The sequence below is a fragment of the Ogataea philodendri genome, assembly GCF_020536065.1.
Source record: "Ogataea philodendri strain CBS6075 chromosome Unknown scaffold10, whole genome shotgun sequence".
Classification (NCBI taxonomy): Eukaryota; Fungi; Ascomycota; class Pichiomycetes; order Pichiales; family Pichiaceae; genus Ogataea; species Ogataea philodendri.
Window position 1 is genome coordinate 103,445 of NW_025763818.1, and position 14,733 is coordinate 118,177.

The 14,733-nt window shown below is 48.2% G+C and overlaps 14 protein-coding genes across 14 annotated transcripts; 8 read left to right on the plus strand and 6 right to left on the minus strand.

Annotated features, from left to right (window-relative positions):
* Nucleotides 1-398: 398 nt before the first annotated feature.
* OGAPHI_000660 (uncharacterized protein) lies at nucleotides 399-1,445 on the plus strand (the record flags this gene model as incomplete). The annotated part of the gene is made up of 1 exon (XM_046207917.1): nucleotides 399-1,445. One exon carries the CDS (start codon nucleotides 399-401, stop codon nucleotides 1,443-1,445), a length of 1,047 nt encoding a protein of 348 aa, XP_046064317.1.
* OGAPHI_000661 (uncharacterized protein) lies at nucleotides 595-1,472 on the minus strand (the record flags this gene model as incomplete). Its single annotated transcript, XM_046207928.1, has 2 exons — nucleotides 595-820; nucleotides 1,435-1,472. The coding sequence occupies 2 exons, from the start codon at nucleotides 1,470-1,472 to the stop codon at nucleotides 595-597; spliced, it is 264 nt and encodes an 87-aa protein (XP_046064318.1).
* Nucleotides 1,473-1,658: 186 nt separating this feature from the next.
* On the plus strand, nucleotides 1,659-2,780 carry OGAPHI_000662 (uncharacterized protein; the record flags this gene model as incomplete). The annotated part of the gene is made up of 1 exon (XM_046207939.1): nucleotides 1,659-2,780. One exon carries the CDS (start codon nucleotides 1,659-1,661, stop codon nucleotides 2,778-2,780), a length of 1,122 nt encoding a protein of 373 aa, XP_046064319.1.
* Nucleotides 2,781-2,837: 57 nt separating this feature from the next.
* On the plus strand, nucleotides 2,838-3,734 carry OGAPHI_000663 (uncharacterized protein; the record flags this gene model as incomplete). Its single annotated transcript, XM_046207950.1, has 1 exon — nucleotides 2,838-3,734. The coding sequence occupies one exon, from the start codon at nucleotides 2,838-2,840 to the stop codon at nucleotides 3,732-3,734; it is 897 nt and encodes a 298-aa protein (XP_046064320.1).
* A 225-nt stretch (nucleotides 3,735-3,959) lies between these two features.
* Nucleotides 3,960-5,060, plus strand: OGAPHI_000664 (uncharacterized protein; the record flags this gene model as incomplete). Its single annotated transcript, XM_046207961.1, has 1 exon — nucleotides 3,960-5,060. One exon carries the CDS (start codon nucleotides 3,960-3,962, stop codon nucleotides 5,058-5,060), a length of 1,101 nt encoding a protein of 366 aa, XP_046064321.1.
* A 175-nt stretch (nucleotides 5,061-5,235) lies between these two features.
* OGAPHI_000665 (uncharacterized protein) lies at nucleotides 5,236-6,795 on the plus strand (the record flags this gene model as incomplete). The annotated part of the gene is made up of 1 exon (XM_046207972.1): nucleotides 5,236-6,795. The coding sequence occupies one exon, from the start codon at nucleotides 5,236-5,238 to the stop codon at nucleotides 6,793-6,795; it is 1,560 nt and encodes a 519-aa protein (XP_046064322.1).
* A 49-nt stretch (nucleotides 6,796-6,844) lies between these two features.
* OGAPHI_000666 (uncharacterized protein) lies at nucleotides 6,845-8,509 on the minus strand (the record flags this gene model as incomplete). The annotated part of the gene is made up of 1 exon (XM_046207983.1): nucleotides 6,845-8,509. One exon carries the CDS (start codon nucleotides 8,507-8,509, stop codon nucleotides 6,845-6,847), a length of 1,665 nt encoding a protein of 554 aa, XP_046064323.1.
* Nucleotides 7,079-8,347, plus strand: OGAPHI_000667 (uncharacterized protein; the record flags this gene model as incomplete). Its single annotated transcript, XM_046207994.1, has 2 exons — nucleotides 7,079-7,622; nucleotides 7,719-8,347. The coding sequence occupies 2 exons, from the start codon at nucleotides 7,079-7,081 to the stop codon at nucleotides 8,345-8,347; spliced, it is 1,173 nt and encodes a 390-aa protein (XP_046064324.1).
* A 170-nt stretch (nucleotides 8,510-8,679) lies between the features above and the next one.
* OGAPHI_000668 (uncharacterized protein) lies at nucleotides 8,680-9,837 on the minus strand (the record flags this gene model as incomplete). Its single annotated transcript, XM_046208006.1, has 1 exon — nucleotides 8,680-9,837. One exon carries the CDS (start codon nucleotides 9,835-9,837, stop codon nucleotides 8,680-8,682), a length of 1,158 nt encoding a protein of 385 aa, XP_046064325.1.
* A 174-nt stretch (nucleotides 9,838-10,011) lies between these two features.
* OGAPHI_000669 (uncharacterized protein) lies at nucleotides 10,012-11,103 on the plus strand (the record flags this gene model as incomplete). The annotated part of the gene is made up of 1 exon (XM_046208017.1): nucleotides 10,012-11,103. The coding sequence occupies one exon, from the start codon at nucleotides 10,012-10,014 to the stop codon at nucleotides 11,101-11,103; it is 1,092 nt and encodes a 363-aa protein (XP_046064326.1).
* On the minus strand, nucleotides 10,398-10,733 carry OGAPHI_000670 (uncharacterized protein; the record flags this gene model as incomplete). The annotated part of the gene is made up of 1 exon (XM_046208028.1): nucleotides 10,398-10,733. The coding sequence occupies one exon, from the start codon at nucleotides 10,731-10,733 to the stop codon at nucleotides 10,398-10,400; it is 336 nt and encodes a 111-aa protein (XP_046064327.1).
* OGAPHI_000671 (uncharacterized protein) lies at nucleotides 11,100-12,020 on the minus strand (the record flags this gene model as incomplete). Its single annotated transcript, XM_046208039.1, has 1 exon — nucleotides 11,100-12,020. One exon carries the CDS (start codon nucleotides 12,018-12,020, stop codon nucleotides 11,100-11,102), a length of 921 nt encoding a protein of 306 aa, XP_046064328.1.
* On the plus strand, nucleotides 11,151-13,239 carry OGAPHI_000672 (uncharacterized protein; the record flags this gene model as incomplete). The annotated part of the gene is made up of 4 exons (XM_046208050.1): nucleotides 11,151-11,369; nucleotides 11,455-11,600; nucleotides 11,703-12,010; nucleotides 12,713-13,239. The coding sequence occupies 4 exons, from the start codon at nucleotides 11,151-11,153 to the stop codon at nucleotides 13,237-13,239; spliced, it is 1,200 nt and encodes a 399-aa protein (XP_046064329.1).
* OGAPHI_000673 (uncharacterized protein) lies at nucleotides 12,139-14,610 on the minus strand (the record flags this gene model as incomplete). Its single annotated transcript, XM_046208061.1, has 1 exon — nucleotides 12,139-14,610. One exon carries the CDS (start codon nucleotides 14,608-14,610, stop codon nucleotides 12,139-12,141), a length of 2,472 nt encoding a protein of 823 aa, XP_046064330.1.
* Between the last annotated feature and the right edge of the window lie 123 nt (nucleotides 14,611-14,733).

Consider the following 14,733-nt stretch of genomic DNA (forward strand, 5'->3'; position numbering starts at 1 on the left):
TGCCCTGCGATGGACGGCGATAGCTTTCGCGCTGAGGGTCTTGTGAGGGGAGATGGGCGTTTGCAAAGGCGGCTGTCAGTGAATATGTGCCTTGCAGATCCTATAGGCTAGCTAATTACGGTGGATCACACCACTCTTCAGGGCGTCTTTGCTACAATCGCGAATTCGCTTAAGTTTTAGGGAGCCGACTTTTTTTTTCGCACGCGCCTGCCGTGCCCGCAACTGCATGCACCACGCGGGAAAAACAAATCTGGCATGCTACCGGCGTGCAGCAGTGCTGCAAACGATATTTTCAACTTTTCAGAATTGTTTGTCTATGTATGTAATGAAGGTTTGTTTGGCAAGATTCAGGAACCACAAGTGCTAAGTATATATATGCAGATTTACTACATTCGTTAATGTCTCAACAGTACTCCCAGTACCAGCAGCCGTACCAGGCTTACCAGTCTTATCAGGCGTACCAACAAGGCGTCATGCCTTCGGGGCCCGTGTCCCAAAACTACTCGTACCAGCCTTATCAAGCAGCAACTTCGGCTCCTTCATCAGACACCAGCACGGTACCTTCAGTCCCTTCAGTTCCTTCAACGCAGCCTGCTACGGTGATTCCCCAGACGAATGACCCGCAAACATACCAATATTACCCAACAGCTCAATCTCACTACTCACAATATTCCTACCCTCCCCAACAAGCTCCTTCGCAATCCCAGCAGGCTCAGCAAATGGGATACTATTACCCTCAGCCACCGCCAGGAACCTACTACCAACGGTATGGCCAATACCCGAACTATGCACAGTCGTATAAAGGCCAGATGCAATACCTCTATTCCACACAAGGTGGCACTGCGTCATCGGAAAACGCGATTCAATCTGGAAGACTGCGTCCGAAAATAACCACAACAATGTGGGAGGACGAGAAGACTCTCTGCTACCAAGTGGAAGCAAACGGCGTTGCTGTTGTGCGTCGCGCAGACAACGACATGGTGAACGGCACAAAACTTCTCAACGTTGCGAAAATGACCAGAGGACGAAGAGACGGAATTTTAAAAGCGGAGAAAACTAGACATGTTGTCAAGATTGGCTCAATGCACCTGAAAGGGGTTTGGATTCCTTTTGAAAGAGCTCTCTCGATGGCCCAGAGAGAGGGAATCGTCGATCTGTTGTATCCCCTCTTTGTCAAGGACATCAAGAGAGTCATTCAGCAGGGCACTCCAACCACCCAGGCTACAAAATCCACAGAGGTCCCTCCATACTCTTACTATGCTCCTCAGCAATATGCAGGCCAGGACGCATCTGACGACAAGAAGCAGCGGCAAGAGTCCATCTCTTCGAAACCGAAAATCAAGTTCTCGTATGGCTATGGAACTCAGCCCCCGGCAGCTCCACAATACTCCAGCAGTTATACAAACGACGCTCCTCCAATGCAACGGAGTCAACCTCCCGAATAATCTGACTGATTTGGCAGCCAATGCCATTTTTCCTGGACGGTTCAAAACATTTTGACATCATGAGACCATGTTTCATCTTTTTCATCGTATAGTTCCGACCATGTTCTACTTTTCCCAATACCGGTGTTCAAATCTAGTTTTTCTACGTTTTCTTTTATTTATGCTCTATGTATTAATACAAATTTCCCGGTGAACTTTTTCCTTAAAAATTTAATGTCTTTATTTGAAGTTGAAGGATGGGGTCTAGAGGGCAAAAAAGTGGTTGAGGCAAAGTCCAAGCCGAAACCCAAGTCCAAGCCAGACTCCAAGAAGGTTTCAGAGAAGCCTCAGCGGCAAGATAAGCGCAAGGACGACAAAGAGAGAGCCAGACCTAAAAAATTTGACAGAACTGACAAAACTGATAAAACTGAAGAGCAGAAACCGGCTTCTGTTAAGCCAGCTGCTCAGAAACCACAGAACCCCGCTCAAGATAACCAATTTGCCTCCACTGCTAATCTCACACCGTTGCAGCGGAAGATGATGGCCAAGCTGGCCGGGTCCAGATTTAGATGGATTAACGAGCAGCTCTACACGATCAGATCGGAAGATGCTTTGAAACTTATCGAGACCCAACCCGAGCTGTTTGAAGAGTACCATGAAGGGTTCAGATCACAGGTGCAGTCCTGGCCAGAGAATCCAGTGGACGTTTTCGTGAACCAGATCAAAACCAAAGCTACCACCAGATACGTTAATGCTCCTGGGGGTCTTCCAGGACTGGCTGACAAGAAAGTTGTTATTGCAGATATGGGCTGCGGAGAAGCTCAGTTGGCCAAGGACGTGGCCAAATTCATGTCTACAGGCAAGAAGACGAAGAAGATCAACATTCAAGTGCATTCTTTCGATCTGAAAAAGGCCAACAATAGAGTCACTGTGGCCGATATCAAGAGCATTCCGCTCCCAGATGGATCATGTACGGTTGTGATATTCTGTCTGGCTTTAATGGGTACAAATTTTCTTGACTTTATTAACGAAGCTTACAGACTTCTTGCTCCAAGAGGAGAGTTATGGATCGCAGAGATCAAGTCGCGGTTCAGCGACGAGAAGGGCGATGAGTTCATCAATGCTTTGAAGAATTTGGGCTTTTTCCACAAGTCCACCGACGACTCCAACAAGATGTTTACGAGATTTGAATTTTTCAAGCCTCCGCCAGACATTCTGGCTGAAAGACGGGCAAAGGAAGAGAAGAAGCGGAAATTTGTTGAGAAAGAGGATAAACTCGAAGTTTTGGAGAAAAAGAGACAGAAAGCTCCTGAAGGAGAATGGCTCTTAAAGCCTTGTATTTATAAGAGACGCTAATAAAATAACCTGGGCCGAGAAAAAAGTGTGTAAAATTAATTATATAGCTCCACCACCATGGGTTTGAAAGTTGGGTTTGTTCCTGAACACTTTTCGACTCCTTTACAGTTTTCCCAGGCCAAAGGGTTCTTTGCCTCGAAAGGGATCGAATGCGAGCTCATTGAGTATCCTTCCGGGTCTGGCCACCTGATCCAATCTCTGAAGAGTCAGCAGATCGATATTGCAGTTGGACTTACAGAAGCGTTTGTGAGAGGAATTTGCGATGGAGACGATCAGTACCAGATTGCGGGAACGTACGTCAAGTCACCGCTTTGTTGGGCAATTTCCACTGGAGTGGACCGCTCCGAGCTGACCTCCGAGACTCAGCTACAGAACGGCTCTATTGGTGTGAGTCGTATTGGATCTGGTTCTTATGTGATGGCATTCGTTCTGGGGCTGCAGCGCGGCTTCAGTGTGCCGTTCTTCAAAAAGTTCGTCATCCTGGACAACTTCAAGAACCTGAGAGACTCTGTCAACCAAAAAGACCACCTGGAGTCGTCAGATGCGTTCATGTGGGAATACTTCACCAGCAAGAAGTACTACGACAACAAGGAGATCAAGAAGATCGGCCAAATCTACACTCCATGGTCGTCATGGGTGGTCGTTTCTGGTAAAAACGTGGAGAAAAAACAGGTCTCGGCATTCCTTGAAGCTGTGCAGGACGGAATTGAGTACTACAACGGCCACAAAGAAGAAGCCGCCAAGTACATCGCTGATAACCTGGACTACTCACTAGAAGACGCTCAAGAGTGGCAGAAGACGGTCGAGTTCTCCGACAACGTTAGCCAGATCAACTTCGAAAAAGACGTTGTGGGCACCAAGTCGGTTTTAAAAACTGCAGGTGTGATCCAGAAAGACGCATCTGAGTCAGATGACCTCATCCTGCAGCGTCTCACCAACGGTGTGCTGCAGTAGTACTTAGTAATCGAAAACCGTGGGCCTTGGGTCCCGAAATTTCAAGTCTGCCAATTCACAATTATGTGCAAGGTAATCTAATTCTCGGGGTAAGCATGTGATTCTCCAACAATTAATAAAAAAGTCTACTCATCGGATCGAGAGTCTTGTTTTCGAACCCGCAATAAATCCGCCTGCATGTCCTTGTCAAACCTCACAAGTGGCACCAAAAGCCCGACACCGAGCATGTTTTCCGCGAACCTGGGCGTGCTCCCGCCGCAGGGTAATTACAACACATCGTGGGAGAACAGCGAGTCCAACCGACAAACAGCGTCCTCGGCACCAGCCGACTATTTCTCGTCGGATCTGGATTTCGATACCGCGTATGTACTGATGACGAACGAGCTGGATTCCACGCCCGGCTCGGTGCCAAACTCGGTACCTGGGTCCAGTAGAAACGCTGCAATGTCCCATAGTTTGTCTCCCGGTACAAACTCGACCCAAACTTCCACGAACGCACCGCAAACCCCACCGTTATCGAATTTCATGTCTACGGGACTATCGCCTTTCTACAGATCGCCCAAAATCGTCCACGAACAGCTGTCTCGACCCCTGACACCAGATAACACCCGGCCACCATACGATAAAACCTCCCTTTTGAACCGCAGCTCGTCATCCCTCAACTTTGCAGAGCTATCGCCTGTTCAGGCCAACTCTCCGGTCTCACCAAATACCAGAAATCTCTTGGCAACATTTAATAATCTAAACTACTCGGCAAACGTCATTGGGTTGTCACGCCAGCAGTCTTCAGAACTTCTTTCTGTTTCAGAAACATCTGCTTTGGAAAACTTCCTTGATTCCATCGCCAACGATCAAAGCTTGTCAAATCTGTCCAAACATTGGCATTCGATCGACCCGTTGGCAAACTCCATCAGAGAAAACGCAAAAGAACCACAACCAGCCACCAAGCCTTTCATTAAAAAGGAGGAAGACTCAATACCGACTCATGTGTTTTCTGCTGCACCATCTGTGGAAGAGAAATTAGCCAGAGCTTCGTTCCAGGAGCGACAAAGAAGTGTATCGCTATCGAAAAAACAGCTGACCGAAGAGGAAAAGAAACTCAACCATACCTCGTCGGAGAAAAAACGGCGTGCTGTCATCAAAAGATCGTTCGATGAGCTTTGCGAGCTGATCAGTTCCTCTCCTACCCATCTTAACCAGCTACAGAGCAAAAATAGCAAAAGCAAGCGCAAGAAGATGTCCAAATACAACGTCATGGTGGAATCTATAGAGGAGATCAAACGCTTAGAAGAAGTGAACCAGCGACTGAAGGAACTAGTCCGGTAGATATTGGCATATTTATGAATAACGAGATACTAAGTAACACCCCAAGACATAAATCGACGTTACCGACGCGTCGTGGGAAAAAAAAGATATTAAGCGCGCTCAATTTATAGTAATCAATTGTTTATATTTTATTTGTTTATACTTGAATAAGCGCTGAAAACAACGAATTAAGCTAATGCGTCGCCGGTCGAATTCTGCAGAATCCGAGGATTTGGATCATTTGGCGGAAAGTTCTGACCTCCATCTTTATTTTGACAACAAGACGATCCCCGACTCGATAGATGAGAATGAGTTTATCGATATGGTGCTAAATAAAAAGTCAGATCGAAACCAGGAAAGCGCATTTGGCCGCGCACTCAAGGCTAGAGAATTGTCCGCCAATGAAAATCAGAACTCCATGTTGGATTTCCAAACGCCAATGACCGATTCGGTCGCCTCGTCGACACCAAGAGCTGATCTCCGCCAGAATATCGCCTCGATATCTAAACACTATACCAATGTTCTTAATCCGCGCAACTCTCCCGCTTCCGAGGCCAACCAAGTTCAGAAGTTGGTAGTCAAGTTCGATGACAATGTCCAGGATAAAGAGAACTTGACGTCTCCAAACAGACTGAGAACTCTTCAATCTGAGAAAAGAGAGTTGCAAGAGAAACTGGAACAGGCAAACGTGCAAAACGCAACTATGGAACAAGAACTCGAGCTGAGACTCAAAACTATTAATGATCTGGAAAGGAAAATTGAATCCTTGATGGACAGCCGAAGTGTGATCCAGAAAGAGCTAGATTCTTTCAAAGAGATGGTTCTTGCTCGTGAACAACTTGAACAGGAAATCAGTAAGCTTAAATCATCGAATGAGGAACTTGTGGCAGAGAACAATAAGCTAAAAGCAGATGTGGAGGAACAATCAGATAAAGTCGCGCGCGCTGAGACAAAGAACGCAGAGCTTGAAGCTCAAGTTACTGAACAAACCGGTACGATCACACAGTTGAAAGCAGATGCTGATAGTGCACAAAGTGTTGGAGCAAAACTCGAGAGTGTCTGTCATGAACTGGAAAACACTAAACTTGAACTGCAGAAAGTTCATGAAGCCAGCAGAAGTCACGAATCTACCAACCAGAGCCTGACTCAAGAACTTGAGCTTGAAAGACAGAAGCTCGCTGAAGTCGAAAAGGGCAAGTTTGAAGTGGAGAAATTGTATGAGTCTTTGAAAACACAGACCGAGAAAGAGATTGACCAGATAATGACTAAGATGAAAGACTCTGAAGGTAGTACTGACGAGCTTATGGCTGAAAAGCAGCGGCTAGCAAGCAAGATGACCGAGTATGAGTACCTCATTGAGTCACTCAAGCAAGAAAACGAGTCCCATAAGGCAAAAATTGGCGATGTCTCTACCAAGCTTTCCAGTAAGGACTTGAAAAACTACCAAATGTTACAACTTGATGACGTTGATGCGCTTACGTTAGTGGAGCTTTCTAACGTGATGAAACAAATACTCACACTATTTGGAATCCGTGTACACAACATCAGACCTTTCTTCAAGTTTATCAGCCGGTCATACGACTATTACGAACAATTTGCAACCCACTTGCACGCTACTTTCTATAACGAGGAGCCAATGAACCCCCAACTTTTGATCTCCAACAATTTGCAGCGCTACAAAGGGGCACACTTGAAGAAACTCAAGCACTGCTTGCAAAGCATGCTGAACACTGCGGATAGGATTACAGATCAATAGATAGACAATTCGAATCATGAGCTATAAATGCAGTTGAGACCACCTTAAATCATTTCAAAGAGTTGATGTTGACCTCAGGGCCAACAGTGACGATATCGTCATAGAGCAAAGTTGTCAAGAACTCGGCGACCTCGACCTGTCCGCTGATTTCCTTCTTGAGGCACTCTGCGGCAGTCTTGAACTTGTTTCCAGGCTTTGTGGCCGACTTTTCAACCTCCTCGTCGATCAACTTACAGATGAACTCTGGGGTGATGGTTTTTCCAGTGTCGTCCATCTTGACGGCATGCTTACACCAAGAGTACAGCTGCAATCTCGAGACCTCTGCGGTGGCAGCGTCTTCCATGAGGTTGTTGATTGGGACACATCCCAGACCTCTGAGCCAGCTCTCCATATAGTTGAGACCAATGTAAATATTTGCACTGACACCCTTCATGGTGATCTGACCGCCAGGGATCTTTGTGTCCACCAAGTCAGCTTCAGAGACCTCGTAGTCCTTTTGCACGTGGAGCTGGTTAGGAGTAGGCATGTGTTCCTCAAAGACCGGCAGAGCAGTAGACAACAAGCCAGGGTGAGCGATCCAGGTACCGTCGTGGCCAGCAAGAACCTCTCTGAGTTTGTCTTGCTTGACGGCTTCCATAGCCACTGCGTTTCTTTCTGGGTCGTTCTTGATAGGAATGGTTGCAGCCATTCCTCCCATTGCGTGGACACCTCTCTTGTGGCAGATCTTGATGAGCTGCTTGACGTAGTTGGTCATGAACGATACCTTCATGGTGACCTGGTGTCTGTCTGGCAAGACGTGGTCCTTCTGGTTTCTGAGTCTCTTGATGGTGGAGAACATGTAGTCCCATCTTCCGCAGTTCAAGCCGGCAGAGTGTTCTCTGAGAGCATATAGCACCTCGTCGAGCTGGTACGAGATTGGCAAGGTCTCGATAAGAACGGTGGCCTTGATGGTTCCTCTTGGGATCTCAAGACAGTCCTGTGCAACGCCGAAGATGTCGTTCCACAGTTGGGCCTCTTTGTAGTGTTCCATCTTTGGCAGGTAGAAGAACGGAGCCAGTCCTTGGGAAAGCAGGTACTTGGCGTTATGGAAGAAAAAGAGACCGAAATCCATGATGGAGGCAGAGATTGGCTCGCCGTCAACGAGGATGTGCTTGTCGACCATGTGCCATCCTCTTGGTCTGACGATCAAGACAGGCAGTCTTCTTCCTTCCTTGTTGATCTTGTAACGCTTACCGGTGGACTCATTGGTGAAGTCGATCTTGTCTCTGATAGCGTCGTACAAGTTGACCTGGCCGTAGATCATATTGCTCCATGTTGGAGAGCACGAGTCCTCGAAGTCGGTCATGTAGGTGAACACGTCTGTGTTGAAAGCATTCACAATCATCTTTGCGTCTGGAGGACCGGTGATCTCGATCTTACGGCATTGCAATTTAGGATGAGAAGGCAGACACTTCCAGTTAGGATCGTCTCTGATGTATTTCGTCTCTTCCAAGAAATGGAGCTTTTCGCCAGCGTCCAGTTCCTTCTGAACTTGCTGTCTGTTCTCGAGTAACTGCTTTCTGGTTTTGTTGAAACTTCTGTGCAACAGAACAATAAACTTCAAAGCGTCCTTGGTGAGAATGTCTCTTGGAGTGGCCTCCGACAAGAGTGGTTTGTCGGAAACTTCGCCGAGAATTTGCACGCCTTTCAAACTGGTTGGGTTGATTTGAGCCATTTTGAATATGCAACTTCGAAGGAGATCCTGTCTATTATTTATATAGCGTCCATCCCATTCCATTCATCCTACATCCCACCGTTCTGAGCCGCATCGAAATATTTCCGGGCTCGGGGTTCTCCGGAGACCCGACGAACCTTGTGGCCGAAATCTGGGGAACCGGAAAAAATTTACGTGATATGTATATTTATAGGCGCGGCGGCCTGTTCCTGTGTGTACGACCGGACTCTGCTGAAGGCGAAGCTACGCTCGTTCGAAATCTCCAAATCGCCTTCCTCCGACGTCTCCTTCACAATGTACCCCATCCGCACCCAGTCCAGCTTGTGGTGTCGTGCAAACCGGCCCCCGTTAACAATTTGGAACTCGTCCACAAACCGGTACATTTTGACGGGCCCCTCGCAATTGCACTGCACGCTGCCGTCGACGCTCATCGACCAGGTGCCTTCGTACACTTTCTCCCACTCGCTGGGCCCAAACAGCTCGCGCCAGTTCCTGTGGAACTTGGGCACCACCTCTTGCGGTTGCAGCACCGTCAGCAGCTTCTGACAGCTGCCGTCGGGGAAAAACCGGTAGTATCTGTAGTATGTGATCATGCGGAAGGGCAGGTTCCACTGGTTAGAAAACTCGGCACGGCCTCCCTCTCTTTGGTAGTTGACCGCACTGATGTACAAGCCGTTGAACTTGATAAACGGCCGCTCGCACAGCATTTTGCGCCAGTCGTGGTCCCAATGGACCACCATCTGCCATTGGTCGGCCGTCACCTTGTTAAGCACCCGTTGCGCGTCGTCGTACACCTGTCGCGGATACACCAACATACAAAGTCGCTGCCAATTAGCGGTCTGCACAAACCCTAGCCACGACAACTTTTTACAAGTCATTGCGAAATTGAGCCACGACGGCCCGTCCATACACAGCAGAGTATCCAGAAGATTGGTAATCACCTCGTCCGGCAAGGTCTCGAGCAAGATCGGCTGTTCTTCGTCTATAGGGTGAAATACCGAGTCATGGAACGACTTGAGCAACGGCTCGACTTTGATTTTGCTGAGGTCGAGTTTTTTCGTCTGGTCATAAATGATACCGTCTTTGCGTTTCTCCGGTGCCGGCTGAGAGCTCACGAGCTTCTCTCGGTATCGCAAATCAACCTTCTCGTCCAGCTTGAACGCCTTTCTATAATACCCGACAGCCTCGCTCAACGAGCCTTCGAGCTCTTTTTTGCTGCCAAGCTCGAAAAACTCGAGCGCAATCTGCTCCTTCGGCTTGGTCGGATGGTCCTGGATCGACTGCAGAGTCAGATCTCTCAACGACTCTTCCAGACTATCATTAGACATTCAAGGTGTGATAAAAAAGAATTTATTACCTAAGCAAGCTCAGAATTGTTTCATAGCTGCCTCCAAGTAGAGATGAGTCCTTGCTGCTACAAATCGAAGACGAATCTGTAAAATCTAAACACATTAACAACCTTATATATATCATGTTGATGGATCCTTTTGGACTCATCAATTATGGCCGAGCTCAAAGAGAAACTCAGAGAGGTCAGACAACTGACTGATAGCATATACAGAGACTTTGGGCTCAAATGTGAGCTCACGCTGTCGGACCCCAAGAACGTGTTGACGGCGTCCGAGTTGTGCGGACTGTCCATCGAGCAAGAAACAGAATCCGCAGAGACAAGTCTCATCGAAAAGACGTTCAAGTCCATCGAAATCAATCCTCGCAACTCGCGCGAAGTTGACGAGTACCTGGCGCAGTGTTTTGACGAGTTCCAGCAGATCCCGTGTAAACTTCTGGCCAAGTCCTGGATAAGACTCATCGAACCCAAAAAGCAGAGCCGGTACCCATACAAGCTCGGAGACCGTACCAAGCCGTTATGGTGGCCAGAGACGTGTCGTCACAAAGAGCCAGACCATCTGCGCAAGGAGGAGCGCATCGATTTGCTCGTTTGTATCATCAGAACGTTCCGGTTCCAGGCAAAGGAGATGATCGCGGCGGCAGAGTCTGTTGGAGACTTCAACTTGAGCCACTCGGAGCCGTCCAAAATGGGCCGTCTTAGCAGACGCAAGCTGGATATTCTAGAGGAGATGTTCAAGGTGCTGAATGCCGACCCGGGAGCAGGCCCGGTCACAGTGAGCAAGCCAGGCAAGAAGTACTCCAGCAAGGTGTACACCAAGAAGGTGATTGAGCATAGAATGAAGTTCCAGCAGGACGAAAACGTTCTACCTAGCATCCAGACTCCAGAGAAGAGCAACCGCATCCAGCCAAAGACCCCGTCTCCTCGCAAGTTCCTAGCTTCGTCCAACATGATCAGCGGCGGACAGCAAACAGGGTCTCGCCAGACATCCACCCCCGACATGGGTGGATTCTCCAACGAGAATCTAGAGCCTGCCCTGAACCAACGCAACCCACTCAGTTTGCTGACGCCAAACAACTTCAACCTGCTGCTGCTGTACGGACCATCGTCCAGCGAGTACGGTGGACTGTTCCAGGGGAACGAGAACGCAAGAACCCGGGCCAAACCAACGTACTTCCAACCAGCAGACCATTTCGACAGCGACAGCACCCTGAGCGAAAACTCGCCAATACGTAACGCCATCTAGGATATAGGGAAATAAACGATCTGAGTGATGAACTTGCCTGCGTATCTATGGATACAAGAACCGGTAAGAACGTTGTCCACCTTGGAGTTGCACGTGATGAGATGATTGAGCATGACATGATTTGGGATGTCTTCGTGGTCGACGTTCTCGACGTAGTCTGCGTGTCTAAGCTGGGCAAGAGTGGGGATACCCTGATCACTGGCGCGTTTTTTGAGTGTCTCTCTGATGGATTTGGACCGCACCTGACGACTATACTTGTCCATGAGGTTTAGGTCGTTGATGTTGTAGCGGTACTGGTCGTTGATGTAAACGTGGTTCGAGTACTGGTACTGGTACGGATAGGTGCGGTAGTTGTGGGAAGGCGAATCGTTGAGCAGGTTGGAGTTGAGATATGGCGGTAGCAGCGGAGGTTCTCTAAAGTTCAAAGTCTGGAGAAAGTCAAAGTGGTTCATCTTTTCAAACTCGGCGTCTGAGAAGTCGTATGGCGAACGGTACGGGTAGTTGAGCTTCTCGGGGAGATAGAAGTCCGGGATCTCATTGGAATACTCCTCTTTTTTCTGCTCAACCAGACTGGAGTTGGAGATATTAAGGTAGTCGAGGTTGGCAGCAAGCGATGTGTCGGAGACGTTTTCGGCAGTGGATGAGGCACTGGAACTGTTTGCAAATGGAACGTCGTTGTACTCGTCCTCAATATGGTTGTCGTTGACGTTTTCAGAGAAAAACATGGACGACGCATTGAGTTCGGACTCCCCTGAAGAGTGGGGCAATCCTCCTTTCTGTCTTTTTGCCGAGTCGGAGCTGGACTCATCGGAAGACAAAATCGACTCTTCTGCGGACGACAAACCGACGGGATCGTCCACCCGCTCGATGAACGAATACGAGTGCACCTTATGGACTTTATCTCCTTGTTCTTTCATGGATGAGAAATATTTTCTTTTGCACACTAGCAATAATCTTTTATTATATATATGTGACGTCAGATATGTGGAGATGATAATAGAAATTATTGTGTGCACTGCCGTGCCAAAAGAGCATCTAAGAAGCTTTGCGTTTTTTTGAATAATAGTGGGATTCAACCTGTTCGGACTCATCTTCCACGTCGGCGTTGAATAGCCGCTCGAGCTTGTCGCCAATTCGCTCAAACACGGGGCGTTGGAGGTCGAAATTGCCTAGTTCTATGTGCATGTTATCAACGGCAAAGATCGTCTCGATTTGAGGTGCGTTTTCCACCATTTCCGGGCTCAAAGGGGCTTTGAAGATCGGGGATACTTTTTCCACCGCGGTTCTGACTTTGGTTGGATTTGCCAATTTGTTGTAAACCTGGCTGGAATTCGAAAAATACCGGTACCTTTGGCTGAAATGGGTAAACAGGATTTTCTTGGCCTGCATCAAAATACCCATCTGGAGCGCCTCCGACGTGGTGCTGTGCTTCTTGTCTATAGCGTCCTGGTACTTCTTGTCCTCCAGAGTGGACTCGTGGATCAGCAGGTCGCATCCTTCCGAGATCTCCGCGAACTGCAGCTTGGGCCTTGTGTCTCCAGAGTATGCTACCTTGAACGACTCAGCCCCAACATCGAAGTCCAGCGCACACGAGTACGAGTAGTCACAGTGCGTGGCGTAGCACGTTCTGAAACTCCTCAGCCCTGCCCGTTCCAGCAGCTGCTGCTGCAACGCCGCGTTTGGCTCCAGTTCCAATGTCTCGCACGTGACGGTTCTCAGGTCGAGGTGAGAAACGTCCTCAAGAGGCGCCTGCTCGTGCTCAGGCAGAATCATGTCCTGGTTGAATTCGTCGCAGCTCAGGTACTCGATCCCAGTCAAGTCCAGTGTGTCGTCCAGTCTCTGCACCTCGCGAACAAATTTAGCATACTGCCATGGGGCCACAACAAAAAGTTTGTCGTGCTCAGACCGGACAGTGTTCCATTTGTTCAGCAAGGATATAATCCCGATATGGTGGTCTGCGTGCAGGTGCGACAAAAAGACGATCTTGAGCTCTTTGAAAAGACGTTCGGTATCTTCTGGACTGTACAGTTTCTCGATGGTTCCCAGAGTGTTCTCTCCAGCGTCCAGTATGAGGGTCCGGAACCCGGTCTCTGTTGGAATCCGCACACACGTCGAGATGACGTTTCTCAGTTTTGACGGAATAGCTGACCCTGTTCCTAGCACCAGGAGCTCGACCTGGTCCTTAAGCGGCTTGGACAAATCCGGAGCCACACCCAATTTCTTTCCTGCGGGCTTAAATGCAGCATTCACAAACTCTTCCTCAGAAGGGTAGTTTGGGACGTTGGCAGGCACCACGTCCTGTTGGTAGACATGTTTCAAAAACGTTCTGACTTCGTCTTTGGTCGTTGGGAACTTTCTCTCCACGGCGGCTGGTGCACCGGACTCGATTCCCGCAGACTGGCCACGCACCATTGGTAGCACATTGGTCAGCTCTTTTGGGATCGGCAGCTCCCCCACATCGCTCCATCTGAACAACGGGAAGTACTCGGGAAGTAACATATGCCATTTCAAAGACGATGTGTACGAAGAAAGATAATTCAACGCATCAGGAACGTATTGTTTGTGAGAGATCAGATGAACGGTGGTTGGATCGAAAGATTGGATGAACTTTTGGTATTCTGGTCTTTCCAAAATGTTCTTCACCGAGTCGTCAATGAAATGGTAAACCAATGTGTATTTACCTTCCTCGAGATCGGCCTGCCAGTCGTGATTGATGGTATTTTCCAAATACTCCTCGCCAGGAATGTCCAAGAACAGAGCGCTGTCGAAACGTTTGCTTGGCTCCAGGACGTCTTCAGGTTTGATCACTGTTCCGTCTTCCAGTGTGACAGTCTTGAACGCGCACAGGTCTCTGAACTGCCGTTTTGGACAGCCCAGTTCGATGGCTTTCTCGACCAAAAACCGGCCTCTCACAGCGTTACCTGTCATGATGTAATTTGCAGATACTTTAGGATGGTAAAAAGTCCATGGTAGTGCGATCTTTGTAAGGAACCTGCCGTTGGCCCCAAGTTCGTACTTTAACCCAAACATGTGTCGTAATAGCTCCGAAATGTGCTTCAAAAACTCATTATCATTAGTCTTCCCTGGAGCATCGTCAGATCGAGTAATGTTGATCGCTTTGATCTGGTACTCTCCGGATTTATGAACATCAATATCTTCAATGACAAATCTCAGTCCCAGCCGGAACACAAAGTATCTCCACGAAGATACTAGGAACTTGATCACTCTATTCCCGCTATGGAATATGTTCAAATCCTTCACTCCTTGGTCTCCAACCGTGAGAATAAAACCAGGCAACCCCGAAAGAGACTTCCAGTCGGCAATACCAGTCAAATAGATCGAGTCAACTCTAGAAGTTCTGACTCCAATCTGAATGCATTGTCGCTGTAATCCTTCGGGGACATGTCCAATGATGTGTCTTTTTCCGGTCACAAAATCCGACACAAACACCGATGGACGACTGATATCCGACGTGGGGTGGTTTGTGACCACGAGTTGGAACCTCATACCAAACTTTGCTCGTATTCGTTGCAACAACTTGGAAGAATGAAGAGACTTGTCTCGTTTGGTATTTGAGCACTGCCGTGAAAAAAAAAAAATATTTCAAAATTTTTCATAAAAAATTTTAGA